Below are 16,789 nucleotides of genomic sequence, written 5' to 3' on the forward strand. Positions count from 1 at the left end.
TACTTCACTAACCAGTGATGGTCAAGGTGCGTTTTTTGGTTTGATGCAGTAGGTCCCTAGTTCTACATTTCACATGTTCCACAACTGAAAGCTCCTAGTAAGGTCTACAGTATGCATTCATTATAGGCCATAGTTTAAAAATATGTTTTTGTTCAAGGCAACATGCGCATAAATACCAGAGAAATGGGGATTTTGGTTTAATACAAGAAACGTGTACAACATTGAGTTCTGACAAATATGTGCTCTATTCTGAGATGTTCTTTATTCACTATAAGCACAAGATATCTTCCCTGTTCTGCAAGATCCCAGAAACGATCGTTTGAAATGGAACCCATATTTTTTAACATTGCATGTGCCTTCAGCACAGTAGCATCACACCTCTGGAATGAGTTACCCCAGAACATCAGACAAGCTAACTCTCTGCTATGTTTTAGAAAGAGACCGAAGACCTGGCTCTTTCCCCAGGATTGAGAGTAATGCCCCCACTAACAAATCAGGCCCGTTTCTTTTGAATCTATCTGCCTAGGTTGCAGCACTAGGATACCTGTAGGGTGACAGTTCGTGCTATATAAGTATGAAATGCAATGCAATACAATACAATACAATACAACAATGTCATTTTTCGTCTTTCATCTTCTCCAAATAGACTTAAAAAGAGACTGTTTTTAAAATTCACTTTCACTGGCATTTAAAATAATTTTACATGTCTACCCCAAAGAAATGCTTATGGACCAGAGTCTAAGTTACATTCTTGCTTTCATGTTCATATAGGTCCTAATGGTTTTGATTCTTATCAGTGTGCATGTGTGGTTGGGTATGTCTGCCCGTGCCGTTCAGGGTGTTTCCTACCCATTGCAATACAGGAAAACATTAAACCATTAAACCTTGCTCATTCTCTGCCTCCACAGTAGACCTGTGGTTGTTTATTCACTACTTACTATTACGGTATACGGTACAGTAGGAGAAAGAGGAGTTCTTCATTGTGATTTCTTTATTAATATTCATGCACAATTGCCTTATGTGCTCAGTAAACATTTTTACAGTTGAGACATTCCCTCCAATTATAATAAAAAGTTGTTCATCAGAAGGCAAAAAGTTCTTGTTTTGTATATTTTAAAAAACCCACACAATAATATAAATTCATACGAAAACTAAACATGAAGCTGCATTTCTGACTGAACCTATTTGAATTCCCACTTTTTATTTCAACGTCTGTTTTATTAAGGCCCCAGTCGGGGATGCGCAAAGACAAGGGTGACATTTACACAGCGATAAGCCTACAACCCTCAAGGGGCCGGCCGCGGCTTATAACTTGCTGCTCAGTTTCTTCTCGTGTGTGCATGATCTATTAGTCTAGCAGACTTACATTCAGTGTTCAGTCTATAACCCCATCGGGTCGCTCACGTGAAAGGACAGGACATGCAGCCCACCACGCCCGGTTGTCACCCCGCTTTAGACTCAACCTCGTAGATTGAGCAGCAACCAGTGGGTCCAACGGAAACGAACATCGGACCATATTGGTCCAACACATAACCAGGAGCCTAAAAAGAAGGCAACAGAAAAGGTAGAGACAGTATCTAGAGGGAGCAGAGAGGAAGAGAAGAAGGGAAGAAAGAGAAAGCCAGGGCAGTGGGGATGAGAGGATCCTGGCGGGAGGGAGCAGCCAGTAAGGCACATTTCGGAGGTTCCATGCCGATATCATAGAACATTATCCCAGGGCGCTGCGGGGGGTAAAGGGGATTATCGCATCATCCACTAGATGTAGCGCTCGCAGCTTGGGGGGCATATTCCTAGCATATTAGCTTCTGCACAGATAAGTCACTAGAGGTCGCCAAACTTTCTCAAAGCGTGTTACGCGGGACTGCAGCCTTGCTGAAAGCATCTCCATGGTGAGGACCTGCCAGAGTCTGCCAAACCATATAGCTAGGGGGGGAGCCTCCACCTTCTTCCAATACAGGGCAATAAGCTGTTTGGCAGCACCCAGCATTTGCAGCGATATAGTCCATTCATTTCGAGTCAGGGCAAGCAAGTTGGCAGGTTTAATTCCCAGCAACACTGTACTAGCGGCATCAGGCAGAGGAAATCCAAGCACCCCCCTTATGTGGCTCAATACCTCCTTCCAAAAGATAGCGATCACGGGGCAAGTCCACCAGATGTGGAGGAAGTCCCCAGGCGCATGGTGGCATCTCCAGCAACCGGGAGACGTAGAGGGGAACATCCTGTGCAAGCGTTGCGGTGTGTAGTACCATTGCATCATTACTTTGTACGCGTTCTCTTGCTGTGGTATGCTGCGGTATACTTTAGGGACATCCCCCCAGAGGCGAGCCCATTGTGCCGGAGCAATCTCTGTATCCAGCATTCCATGCCATTTTTGCTGGTACGGATGTGAGGGGGGAGTGTGGGGATGCTGTAAAATTTGATAGATCTTAGAGATTAGGCCCGTCGTGCCCGTGCCGGAGCGGGCCAAACGCTCAAACGGGGTGAAGGCCCGGGTGGCCCCTGGGTACATCGCGTACGATAAGGCCCAATGACGCAATTGGAGAAATTGCCACTCGGCCTCCGGTGGAAGACGAAATTCGTCTCGACAATGGGCAAAGGTCTTAAAGGTGCCGCCGTCAAAGAGATCCGTAAGAACTTTGCAGTCTCCCTGTGTCCATTTACGAAAGGCAGTAGTGTGGCTAGCTGGTGGAAACCACGGATTGTCTTCAATGGGGGTGTGCGGCGAGGGGAAAGTCGTAAGGCCCTTTCGCACCGCTATCCTGTCCCACACATTCAGGACTGTTCTCGTGGGTGTCGCCAAGTATGCACCAGGGGACCGCCCCGCCTTATGAGTCCAGGCCAAATTCCAAATGGTGCGTCCCGTGACCGCCCGATCCATATGGAGCCACCCCTTCTCGCTCCGCCTGATGCCCCATTCAATCACAAAACGCAAGTGGGCGGCCCAATAATAATTCCCACTCTTTAAAAGAAGAAAATTAATGGAAATGATTTACTGATTTCTACAGCCTCACAAAGTGGAATAAAATGGGTATTGCTTTAAATAAATCAAGGTGTTCCAGAGTCCCATGCCGCTGTGTGGCATTTGGTTTATCTGATTATTTTTCTGCAAGTAGAATCCTTAAACAAAGTGCTCTACCCTACAGCTATATTATGAAACATTTTGCCACGTCAGGTCCTATGATGTGATTTGCACTTTCTTTTTTGAATGTCTTTTTTTTAAAGAAAAACAAAGCTTGTGGGTGGTGTACTGAGTTTGTTATATGGTCTGTATCTCAGCAGCTCGAGCCTCTGACAGCCAGAGTGAGAGAGTCAGTGAAGAATGATATGTTTTGCTGAGTTTGTAACTTCAGTTGATTTTTCGTGTGTAGAATAGGTATTTTTCTTTGTGGAGTTAGAGCAATTAAAGAAAAAGCTTTTTAGCCACTGCTGGTCTAGTAGTTCAAAACCACTTCAAAAGATATTCTTTTCCAACCCAACATTTTTGGTAAACCAGTGTGGCAGTGGGGTCATGGAAGGTATTTACCCCTCCCCCAAGAACTTTGTTTTATTTTTTATTTCCATTTTTAGTCGTGGAAAACTTTAAATAACAAAAATAAAGTTAAACCATTCACCATTAGGCGTATTGCACATGCACTTCTCACCATGTAATTGCATTAATAAAACACAAAATATACTTTAACTTAATTCTCGCACTAATGTTTCCAGTACTACTCTCTGCCATACATGAATCTGTTTATTAATCCACCATTAGTTTAAGCCCTACCCACCACCTTGATATTGACCATTTTCATGTGTTTTCTGGTGTTTCTTGTGACAGCCACTGGCCTTGTAGACTGGAAGTTCTGGGTGCTATTTGTGTCGAGACCTGCTTTCAGTTTTTCCATAAGGTGTCTCTCTTGACGATTTATCCAAACCTTAGAAAGGCCTGTTCGGCTCTTGTGTAACCCTCATATTCTAGGATGCTAATTTAGGAATAAAATCTACTGTACGACCAACGATGTCCTGTAATATATTAAACAGAGTTTCGCAATAAAGGTGACTGGTTGTACAGCACTATATCCTATGGAAAAATGCCTTTAATCGGTTTAGCTTCTAAGATAGGTTGGGCCAGAACAGCGCTGCCTTTGCCAATGTTGTTGCTCGGTTAAGTAAATCATGTATAGCTATTTAAATTGTGTTATGTTTTATATGGTGGGTATCACAGGGCGCCATCAGGACCAATATTCATACCTGGTTTGCATGGAGCTTCCGGGAACCTCCTGCCCTTCTGAAGAAATTCTGAAGTCACACTCTGTTACCTTGATAGTTAAAGAATGCCTCACTGTGGAAAGAGGCCTATAGCATTAAAGGGAAGACCTTGACTTTGAAGGAGACACATAACCTCAACTTTTGATGTTGAAGGAGGCTCTGTATAACCTGAGCAGAAAGCCCATGACCTTGAAAGATCTTGAATTTGAGACTCTTGACTTCAATGGGCCATAACATCAAAAGGAATTTTGCCAGTGACCATAGATTTGAAGTTCTTGCACCAGAGATTTTTGAGGCCGGGAAACTAGACAACCTCCACGTTAGGCGAGATATGCGGACACTTAAGTGCCATAATGGCAAAATACACTTAAAACATATCTAGTCTGTACTCCATTAGGCATATACTCGAAGTATGGTTTCAGTTGTATGGGGAATACATCCACCTGCATCGAGCTTTATGGAAAATCTATTGAGCAGATAAGGGGATGTTTCCTCTCCTGATGCGCAGTACAAAGATCCATTTCTGGAGTTGAGGTCTTAATCAAACTCGGAGTAGCCTGCTGACACATCCCCATCTCACATTCTGAGTTTCCACTGGTTGAGCTGCCAAGAGACCCGTTAGTTTGCCTGTGGCCCAGTGCACACTTGCATCACCTTTTTTGTAAATCTAAACCATGAAAACAATATTAGTCATCAGAAGCTCAGCTTGAGCTCTTGTGGTGAGACAAAGAAAAGCCCCAGGGCTAGGAGAACATCTTTACTGCCAAAATATTTGTGTTAAAACCTCACTCCTCAGGGCTTTGTCGACTTTTGATTTATTTGCCTCCAGATGAACCACATACCAAAAGAGATGCATATCACCCAGAAATTTTCTACCACTCAAGTACCAACATGAGGGGCTATTCAATATCAGTACTATTCAATAAAAAAGACTAATCACATTGTGGTGAGGCAAAATCAACATAGCTTATTTATCTACTGCCTTCAAAAATGAGAAAATGAGGTACACTTAAAGGGTATAAATCCGTAACTTGAAGGTCCAAGCAGACAATGTACTTTGACTTCCCTCAACGCGTTCACATGTTGATGTTCTGTTATTAGAGCATGTGTCCCTTGTCTGAGTGTAACCCACCTTGTTTTCATTTCCTATGTTGCGGCCATGTCCCAGTACACACGCCCTACTGGTAATGGCACTGGGCACAGCATGGAAAAAATAATTCCCCCTGCCCCTCTCCCCCAGTGGTTTGAAGGAACCTTGTATCTCTTGATAACTGCATAGTCAATGTTTGCCTCTGGCAGAGTTAGTTCAAACCGCGGATGGCGGTGTTGAATTTCATTATGAGAAACTCCTCCTTTTGGGACAGATGTAAAGCCGGGTCCCCACCGCGGGCAGAAGGTTTTATCACTGTCAGTACTGTCCATTTGAAATCATGTTGCTTGTGATTCATTTCAGGGGAATGGTCCACCAATGGTGCAAAGGCTGTCTTATTCTTTACTCTGGACCGGTGTTGTACTATCCTGTGGCGTACCTCTTGACTAGTCTTGCCAATATACACTTTATCGCATGGACAGATAATTCCATCCACCACGTTTTTCGATTTACAGTTTGTAAATTCGTTGTCGCCAAAATTTCTTGCCATCCGAAAAAAGGGTTCCTTCAATTCATATTTGTAACCGTACAGGCATGCATTTAATTTCTCTGTATTTCATTAATTCAACACCCTTCTCTTTGTCACATACATTCATGTGATCTTCATTACACATTCCAATTATTTCTTAGGACTTTTATTTAGTTATAACACCTGTTATAGCACACTTTGCTTTTTGAGTGATCTTTGTCTTTAGTTAGCCCCGTTGTCCTGAGTTTGCTGGTATTACCTGATATGTTCTTTTCTTCTTGAGTCTATCCCTAGCGCCGGGAAACCCACTGCGGGTAGCTGTTGCGCGTTACACGTTAAATAAATAAATAAATAAATAACAAACTGAAAGAACACAATTATGTTTTTCTATTAATCATATTTAGATGTCACAATATAATTATTTGTACTTGATGGCCATATTGAAATGATGAAAAGAATCTGCCATCTATAATTTAATAGCTGTGCATTCCTAGATAACCTGTAGATGTTATTGAAGACAAATAAGTAGGTCTCATTAGTCCTAGCTTTGTGACACAAGTTGGAGTTTTTTAGTGGGGTAAACCAGCCTCATTTGTTGTTAACATAATCTTTATATTCTGATAGTGAAAGGTAATAATGCAAACAGTTCTTTGCAATTTTTCTTTTCTTTTTTTCGATTCACAGTAAAGCTTTTGTCCACATTATTTTCCTTACTGCTTCTTATCGTCATGGTTATAGACTTGAAAGCTTCTTGAATTGATGATTAATTTGTAACACAACTGGATATTTGATTACTGTCATTTTAAATTCTAGGTTACAAATTACCTCTTGCCTTATCTCGAAGTATCCACTTAGCCTGCCCAACAGCGAGCTGACTGCAATGCTGGCTGTCCTGCATCAGCTACTTTCTCAACAGCGACGGGGCGAACGAGCTCAGTATGTGATTCAGTGCCTTACAGAGGTTGCCTCGTGCCAAAGTCAGAAACAGGACATCAGAGCTTCGCAGAAAGTAGACCTGCAGAAAGTGTGGATGAAAGTGTGGGCAAATGTCCTGCGCAGTATAAGCTCCCAGCAGCTTGAAAATGAAAGTTTTGGATTGCTAGGCGCTATCGTTCAGGGAGCCCTGATTCCTCTAGACCAGGAACTCTGGAGAATATTTTCTGGGACTGCTTGCAAGCCTTCAAGGTAAGATGTATGTCAGGAAAATGTTTTAAAAGGTCTGCATCTAGATCAGGGCAAGCAACTTAAATAATGGCATTCCAGTAGAGAACCCTACCAATGCTGTTCATCTTGGACTTTGTGCATTATTTATTGTTTGACTGCCAGGGACTTTATCTGCCGCATAATAAGCACAATTGAATATAAGGCACCTCAAAGGGGACCTGTACTACGTTTGTGATGGAGCACCCTGTTCACCAGCCTCTTAATGAGGCCCTTTGGTGTTTCTGTAAACCAGGGATAGCAGTGTCTAGGAAGCCTGAATTAAACCAGATCAGTAAACCATAGATTCTGTGGTTGCCTTGCATCTTTGTTTTGTGCTTAGAATGTTGAGCGTTTTGCATTTCTAAAAACTTCTGTTAAATTCTTTAAAGTGTGTGTCCATTTGTTTGACTTGTGCTTTAACTTATGAAATATAGTCATGGCCTGTTTTTGCTTGTCCTAGCCCTTGTTTAACACTGGCTCTATAATTTCTGAGCCTATGGGTTCCTCTGTTCTAGTTGCAGGAAAGGGGAGTGCAGGACCAGATTTCAAAAGTGATAAAGTTCCATAATATAGAAGTGGTAAGAGGTCAAGTTCTGGACATTGAATTAAAATATTTAATATTAAAGACCTCAGGGGAATCTGCAAAAAATAGATTATCTGCCCAAAAACCAGAGACCTTTATTTATGTGCGGGATGTTGAAGGAAGTAACTGCACCAGATGTTCTCGCAAGTTCATTTGCTTTATATATGGGCATCTTTAAGTCTATAGTTTACAGCATGGATGTGGATTTTTCGGATATCACGAGTGAAAGTCTGAATTTTGTTAGTCTGTTATGGAAGGGGGGAGTAAGGTGGCTCCCATATGAAAGGTCACAGGAACTGACTGCTCAAAGCATGCCGCTTTCTTGAAGGATGAAGGGAATAGGTAATGATGGGTTATCTATGCACGGACACTAGACCATTTTGGTTGTATTGCAGGATTTATTTTTCTTAATCCCTCCAACATGGATGTTAATAGAGATTTCTTTTCTTCTTCAGCCACTCCATGTTTTTTTAACAGTAGTAAAAGGAAGAAATACTTCTTAATGTTTGCTTCCCTCTTTATTCAGATTGGGTTATAAATGTGAGGAAGACAATTCATGTGGTATGGTTTGTGCCTCCTTAATTGTCTTACAGTGTTTGCTTTATTTTGTTACAGCGCTGCAGTTCGTTGTTTGGCATTAGCATTGACCAATTGTGTGCTGCCAAATACTATTGAAAAGAGAATCGAGCAAGGTGCTTGCGATGGACAATCTGGACTCTCTGTTAAAGAAGCCATAATGAAGTGGCTCCTGTTCTGTCATCTAGATGAAGAAATGGAAGATCACTCTGAGGAATCGCCTGTTATAAGCAGGTATTTTACCACAATTAAAATAACCTAGTTCACTGCAAAGGTGAAATATTGACAACTGTTAGTATTGGTCTCTTTGCCGCCTGTCAGTTAATTTTATTTTTGAAACTGTTTTTTTATAACCAGATTTTATTGATTTTAATTTAGTAACCGTTTTTTTTTCTGGCACAGTACAGTGAACACATGAGGATACAATCGCTCCAAAGTGAGACACCCCAATTGCAGCCCTGTTAGCCACCCATCCAAGCAGTTAGGCAAGTGTTCCCTAACTCTTTTCCGAAAGGGTACCTGCCTTTATTCACCACTAAGGGCTCTCTAAGGAAGGGTAGCACTACCTCTAGAGTCACTTTGTCCCCCAGGGTTCCCAGGTCGGTTCCCATCTACCTCTGAGGTTCTAGAGGTCGTCCAGTGTATGAATAATAATGCAGTAGAGCTGGACACCAGCTTTTGTGTGATTTCGCCCATGAGCACCTAGTTTTCCAGTGAGCTTTGCTCTGGCATATCCTTCTCTTGAATCCCCTGTGACCTGAGGGCATGTGTTGATTGAAAGTATTTAAATCTTGGCTAGGCGCAAGCTTATATTCCTGATGTACTACCTCATACGCTTCCCCCTTCCAGTAATTCTCCCAATGATTCTATCCTGATCTGGTCCTTTGTTTTAAGCCAGAGAGTTGCCGACTTCTTTTAGTACTGTCCTCTTCCGTAATGATGTAGCTCAATGTGATTTACCCATGCCAACCTAAGGCTTTGGTGGCATCGTCCCACGCTGTCAGGGTTCTGAGTAGGTAGGCGTTTGCTAGCTTATCTCTCATATATATAATTTATGTAAGTAGCCAATATCATCTTCGTACTCTTCAGTCTTGTTTTTGTCTTGCTGTTCGGGGAAGTCATTAATGATGTGGAGTTGCGTGGCACTGCAATATGCGCTTATGTCTGGGAGTGCGAGATCCCCATTGTAGGCCGATTGATAGTGTTTGCAAAGTTATTCTTGAGATGCCCCCATCCTGAGCAATGTTCACATTGTTTAGCTAGCTGTTCGAAGTAAATGTCCAGTACTGCGAAAGGGGTGTTCTGTAGGTCATACAATAGTTTAGGAAGTATAATCATTTTAAAGTTAGAGGCCCTCCCCATAAGCGATAGTGGGAGTTATACCACTGTTAAATGTCTTTTTGGAAATCTCCTTGTACCCAGTCAAGGTTTAGCTCGAAAAGCCGTTCTTTTTGCATCGCTGTCTTGATTCTCAGGTACCTAAAGTTTGTAGTTGATACGCGAAAGGCCCCTGCAAACCTGTCTCTAGTCCCCCCCCCCCATCTGGTAGAGTGTGTATTTCTCCCAATGGTAACCTGAATATGTTTCACAGCTATGTAAGGTCGACATCTCTGGACCCATAAGATAAATCAACGCATCATCATCGTAGAGCGATATCTTTTCTAGTTCATTCGTCACCATAAAGAATCTCTGTATGTCATCCCCATGATGTACCCAATATGCCAGCAGTTCCAAGCATAGTGCAAATAACGGGGGTTACTCCGTGCACCCCTACCTCCTGCCCCTCCCCAATGTAAATGTTTAGAACACAACTCTGTTCTATCTAACCACCGCAGTGGATGCCTTATATAATAGGGCCACCCATGCATGGAATTGGGGCGCAAATGCCAAATTGCCTCAGGGTCAGGTGTAGGTACCGCCAATCAATGGAGTCAAATGTTTTTTCAACATCCACTGCCAGTATGGATCCTTTCTTTTGCCCTTCCACGCAAGGAGACTGCCCACCTTGTCTCTGGTGTCATGCAGCTTCCTTTGTATCCCAAGGTGGAGCTGCTTGGCTGCATTTTGAGTGAGGTTACAATATTGTTCCCTAATCAGCCCTAACTGTAAGGATAAGGTTCCGGGTTTGTATCCAGGCTTCTAGATCTTGGAGATGCTTTTCCAGTTAGCATACCTTGCGTTTCTGATGTTTCTTTTTCTGACAATTATGATTTGGGCCTTGTCCCTGATCACTTACTTGGAGGCCTCCCAAAGAGTGATTAAGGAGGGCACGATTCCTTGTATCCTTTAAAAGGCTGTTGGGAGATGACATGTAGAGCCTTAACAATTTTCAGATCTTTTATAACCCACACATCCAATTTCCACATTGGGACCCTATTTTGATTATCATTCCCATTGTGAAGTGCAGGGCCGAGTGATCTGATATGCTGCATGCCAAGTTCTTTGCACCCCTCACTCACCCGACTTCGCCTGCTGGGACGAACATTAGAACAGAAATAAATAGTCCAGGTGTGACTGGGATCCATAGACCCCCAACAGGAATGAGTATTGTCTGTCTGATGTGTTGTGCAGCCTTCAGACGTCTACTGGGTCCATCGCATGGGTAAGGTGCACCAACCCTGAGGGTGTTCCCATCAGGGCAGGTAGCGAATAGTGGTCAAAGTCCCAATTCATACATTTGTTGAAGTCCATTCAGGTCCATTTCTATCCGGATAGGACCTAGCTTGTCTAGGACCCCACTATGCAACTTTGGAGGCGCATAGACATTTGCAACTAGGATATTCCTCCTATTTCACCATCCATTTACCGCAACATAGAAGCCATCAGAATCCACCCATTGCTTTTAAACCCTGCATGAGCCAGCAGCATGTTTCCGCCTTTTTGTTGGCATTTGAATTTGTTCCCCAGCAGGAGGGTTTGTTGTAGCAACACGAAATTGGGGGAGTTGCGGCAGATATGTTGTGCCACTGCCCCTCCCTTAATCTTCTCATTCAGTTCACATTCAGCAAGCGGAATGATCAGACGTTCAAAAATGTGGTGAACCATGATTGTTCCATTTCGCTATGTGCATGAGGGTCTTGTTTGTAGCATTAGGAACCCCCCTAGTTCCCGGTGTCTGCCTATTTCAAATTCCCCTGTGATGTGTACTGTGCCCTTCTGCTAGTAATAAATGTGAACTTGTGCCCCTGAATGTATCCCCTCTCCACTTTTCCTCATCTGGGTTCTGAACTAGCCACCTCCCCAACTTTGGAAATGTCTAACACCCAGTCTGTCCCTCCCTCATGATGTCAACAAGACTAGCACACACTCCCTCCCCCCAACTATCTACATTATACATTAAATACGCACCAATGAAGCAATATCTCTTAAAACGCTGACTAGTCTTTCGTGGGTCCCATCGCGCCTCTGCGGCTTGTTACCTATTCCTTGACATAAGACAGTGTCTCAAATGTGACTCCAATAGGTACTGGGTCCTATTTTTTGGTGTCCTGGCCATAATCTTTCTCATCAGCCCCAGCAGTCACACTGACCTCCTTCTCTCATATCTCTGGATGTTGGGTCCCAATTCTAGGTACTTGTGGGGCAGCTCCTTAGCCTACTCGTCCCTTGTTTAGATGGTCAAAGATTAGTGTGTTGGCCTGAAGGATCACCCCCAGTTTGAGTGGGTAGAGCAGCATGTATTTTATTTCCATGGCTTGCAGCTTCTTTACAAATGGATTTTCTGTGCCTCTGCACCAGTCTTGTGTAGTCTAGAAAGATCAACACCCGCCTAGAATAGTGATTGGCTACTCCCATAACCCAAACCTTGCGATACACCGTATCTCTGTCCCTGTAGTTCAGGAACAAAGGTATTACTGGCCTGTGGGTCACCCCAGGGGGGCCTTATTGGCAGGTCACAGTTAAATTGCTCAAGGAGGAAGCTGGTCCAGGTTTTGTGGAAATATTCTGGACGATAACCTTCCATGCCCTCTGGGAATCTCAGGAAGCAGAGATTATTGTGCCTAGCCCGGCAGTCAGTGTCATCTGTCTCTGCCGCTAATGGTTGGACTAAGTTATTTTACCATGCCTTCCAGTGCTGCTATGCGGAGTTCTACATTCATTACCGGGCTCTTGGTTTTACGTAGGTTTTGCCGGAGCAGCGCTGTGCCGGCTTCTACCTTCCCGATTTTGGTTTCCAGGGTGTGTTGCGAGGATTCATTGGCCCGCTGGATCACGATGATGCTGGGATGAATTGGCTTCTCGGCCTCTTCATTCTGTACCGCGCTGAGCCCTACTAATGTTTTGCTCCGTGTAGTCTGTACCAATGGCTTAGCAAATTTGTCCGGCATCCACTGTTTGGGGGGGGCTTTGTCTTTGGCCATAGTGGCATGTCTCCATGAGACCCAGCTTGGGAACCAGTGGGTATAGTCTGGTCAACTATCCCTCTCCTTTGATCGCTGGGAATGGCGGCATAAGCAGCCTGACTCTGTTCCTATTCCCAGTCTGACAGTCTCTGCAGGCTTTACACCGCACTACTGATACCTGCCTCAGCCCCATCTCCAAGGTCAAGCAAGGCTGGGTCACTGTCCAATGGAGTATCTCTGACTCCTGGGTCTCACTACTGGTTCCCTGCACCCCTTGTCTGACTCTCCCCTGCAGTGGCCCTGTTTTTGAAGCGCTTTCCTGCATATTGGCCCGACAGGCCTCCCTCCGGAGTCGGATGTGGGGTCCAGCTGGATCAGTTGGTCCATCTGTCCCCTGCCTTGATCACCGGGGAGGGTGGCAGAAATAGACAGATTTTTATGCCCTCAGCCTGGACAGATGGGGACGGTCCTCCACCCAAACCTGTCCAACCTCCACCTCCTTGCATGGAGATTGAGCGGCGACTGTTGACCGCTTTTGCCTTCCTCCCGAAGCCTGTCATGTCATCTTGGCAGCCAGGAGTCCCGCTACTAAAACAGTATAAGCCTGTAGATGGAACAAATTTGTGGCACGGTGCACAGCAAATGCTGTGGATCCCCTTTCTGCCCCTCTGTCTGAGGTTCTCCTCTTCTTATTTTCTTTGGCCCAGTAGGGCTCTGCTCGGGGCACCCTTAAAGGCTATCTTTCAGCCATTTCGGCCTTTCTTTACCGCCCTGATCAGCCTTCTCTTTTCACGTCCTGTATTGTAAATAGGATTCTTAAGGGCATTACTCACCTTTTTCCTCCTATTCCTTTTTGTAATGCCCCGTTGGGACTTGAATCTTGTCTTAACTTACCTTATGTGCGCTCCCTTCGAGCCACTACATAATTGTCCTCTCAGACTCTTGATCTTCAAGACTGCTTTTCTGGTTGCCATCACCTCTGCTCGCAGGGTGAGTGAGCTGTAGGCCCTATTTTCGAAACCTCCTTTCCTTGCTGTCCATCCGGACAAGGTTGTCCTTCGAACTAGGCCTTCTCTTCTACCCAAAGTGGTCATCTCTTTCCACATAGGACAGAACATCACTTTGCTCACCTTATTCCCGCCCCTGTAACCTTCCAGGGAGGAGGAAAGACTCCACCGTCTGGATCCAAAACTTGCGTTATCAGGATCACACGCAACAATTCCGGTGGACGATCAACTCATTGTTGGCTATGTGGGTGCCAAGAAAGGTCGGGCCGTGCAAAAACGATGAGTCGATGGGTCGTCCTATGCATTACGATCTGTTATTCCTTGGCAAAGAAGTCTAACGTCTGCAGGTAATTCTAAGGTAAGGAATCTATAACTAATATACGTCTCTTACAGATATATTTTTAGGTTTTTATTGAGCATATGCAATTTACAAAGACATTATCAATGAGCACTTATAATTGAATAACCCACTTAACAACACGTGGCTTTGGAATATGTACCAATCAGTTGCGATATATAAAAAAGAAACTCCATAGTATAACAGAGTATCACGCTTATTAGCAGATGAATTGTACATTCAAGATTTAGCGTTACCTGGGGACTCAACCTGCTCGACAGTTCGCAGGTATTGTAGCAGCAGTCCCCTATGTCATTAGGTCTAGAAGTGGTGGGCAGTTCTTCCGCATAGCAGGGGTTCGGAAGGGGATTCCTGGGATGGAGCCGCACCCTCTCAATGAACCCCACAGCAAGAGTGAGGACGGGCCAGGTTATTTCAGACAGGTTGGATATCTGTAGGGGTATGAGACAGAGGTGTCCACTGTCCCCTCCACCCCCTTCTGTTTGTCCTGGCTCTGGAAACCCTAGCCTGTCGCCTCCGTCTACGGGCAGGAAAAATGGGGCGTCTGGGAGTCAGATGTACACCACATTATATCACTCTATGCTGATGACGCCTTAATTTACGTTCGGAACGTAGATGTGTCGCTCCCGGGTCTCATTCAAATACTGGACACTTTAAGTGAGATATCTGGACTGCGCGTAAATTGGCACAAGTGCTGCGTGTTTCCTATGGTACGGAGGCCACTGTCGAACCGGGCAGACCCCCGGGGACCCGCCTCCGATGGTGCTATGACACCCTTAAATATCTAGGTATACAAAGCTATCATGCTGAGAAAGACCTTAAGGAAGGATATCTAGATAAGGCTGTTTGCTCCATATGTTGATCCCTATCTGTTTGGTGCTCGCTCCCTCTCTTTCCACTAGGCCGGGTGGCAATATCCAAAATGTTGGTTCTCCCCCTTCTGTTGCACTTCTTCATTTCCCTACCACTTGTGCTCCCCAGGAGCTTCTTTCGGTAACTGATGCTCGAATTGATATGGGGCTCTGGACATCGCCGGGTTGCTTTGAAAACAATACAACGCCCACTCACTGAGGGATGTATGGGAGTATTCCAATATGAATTATGCTATGCTGCTGCACAGCTGCAAGGGCCGATGACGTGGTTATGTAACTGAAACTCCCCCAAAACTATATTGGTGCGAGCACTTCTAAAGGACATGAGCATTTACACCTGGCAGAACGATTCAGCACTTTGCGCTCGCCACAAGTTTAGACAGATGGAGGTTACATGCGCCTGTTGGCACAGATACGTACATCCCAAGGGTGCCATGCTTCCACACTTCCCGGCTATCGGTATCTGGGACTTGACATCACTGCGCTGGGCGGCACATTGCCCTGACCCAGCTCCTTGGCCGAGAAATGGAGATCACACTGTTGATCCGGTCGTCGACGCAGGCCGTTGGGCCTTTTCGACGCCATGTGGGCCTGCTGCCGATGGAAAGGACCTCTTTTAAAAAGTGCCCACAATGTCACTCCAAGTTCCCACATACTGATAAACATACAGTATGCAACAAGTGCCTATCACCCGAGCACAACGAGGAAAACTACAGCCTGTGCTCAGTTCCGGTCGAAGAAAACTATCCGGAACCGAAGAGCCGCGAGACAAGAAATGCAGCGGCAGGCACCGGAACCGGAGAACATCTTCGAAGACGAACATGACCTCCCAGAAGCGGCAGACTGCGATCTAGAAATTGTCACCGTGGAGGACCAGTCGGACTCCGATGACCAGATCCCACCGGGGCAAACTGTGAGTACCAAGCCCCCAACCCTGCTTCTAACCCAAGACAAGGCTCCGGTCGAAGCATCGCCTAAAGGCCTTAGCCGAGATCGACAAACTCCTTCAGAGGCCCCGCCTTCCGGCTCGGCCCCGAAGACAAAAGCCAAGCCTTCCGATATCCCGGGAACCAGTAAAACTATTCCCGAAAAGGCGGTACAACCTAAATCAGTTGTCGAGCCCAAGACAGTCGACCCGAAAGAGACCGTCCAGCCTAAAAAAAACTGTCGAGCCGAAAAAACACGTTGATACGGAAAAGGTCGACCCGAAAACACCAGTCGATCCGAGGAAGGTCGCTCTGAAAAAACTGGTCGATCCGAAAAAACAGGTCGATCCAAAGGTCGTCGAACCAAAAAAGGCAAAACAGCCAACAATGGACGTCGAACTAAACAAAGTCGCCCAACCTAAAAAGGTCACCGAGCCAAAAGCAGCGGCTGAGCCGAAAACAGCTCCACAGCTGAAGGCCCTTCACCCCAAAGAAGTGACTAGACCAAAAGCTTCGGCGACAAAACCGAGGACAGTTGAGGCAGAACCTTTCCATCCTGATCCAGTCAGCGCTGAACAATCTAAACTGTATATCGATGCTGAAACTGGACACGTAACAGTTTACAAGAGAAAGAAAAGACCGCTAGACACTGATACTTTTCCACCTGTTCCTACAAAGAAAATAGACTTTGGCACGTCTCCTTCAAGGCCTTTCACTTCACCTCCTTTCTTTCCTAACATGCCTTTTGTACCTTACTCTCCTACACCTTCAGGTTATGATGACACTGAAAACATAGGGGGTGATCCTCAGGATGAGTTTGCCGAACCTGTGGATCAGGATGTACAGGATGACACATGGGAGGACCAAAATGATCCTTATGATAACTATGACCCACAACCCATCCCCGATACCTCTACATATCCTATAAAACCGTTGCCTACAGACGACACCATTGTATTTAACCAATTAGTGGATAGGGCAGCTAAATTTCACGGCGTAGACATGCACACCGATCCTATAGAAGAGGACTTCCTTTTTGACACTTTTCCTACAT

General features: G+C 45.0%; 1 protein-coding gene across 1 annotated transcript in view; it reads left to right on the forward strand.

Moving 5' to 3' along the window:
* The window catches only part of ATM (ATM serine/threonine kinase), a 1,424,234-nt gene that overhangs the window by 196,120 nt on the left and 1,211,325 nt on the right, over window positions 1-16,789 (forward strand). Inside the window, exons 10-11 of the mRNA XM_078657051.1 lie at window positions 6,681-7,052; window positions 8,269-8,463. Coding sequence (XP_078513177.1) covers window positions 6,681-7,052; window positions 8,269-8,463 — 567 coding nt within the window. The remainder of the gene's footprint in view (window positions 1-6,680; window positions 7,053-8,268; window positions 8,464-16,789) is intronic.

Source organism: Lissotriton helveticus, chromosome 8, assembly GCF_964261635.1.
Source record: "Lissotriton helveticus chromosome 8, aLisHel1.1, whole genome shotgun sequence".
Classification (NCBI taxonomy): Eukaryota; Metazoa; Chordata; class Amphibia; order Caudata; family Salamandridae; genus Lissotriton; species Lissotriton helveticus.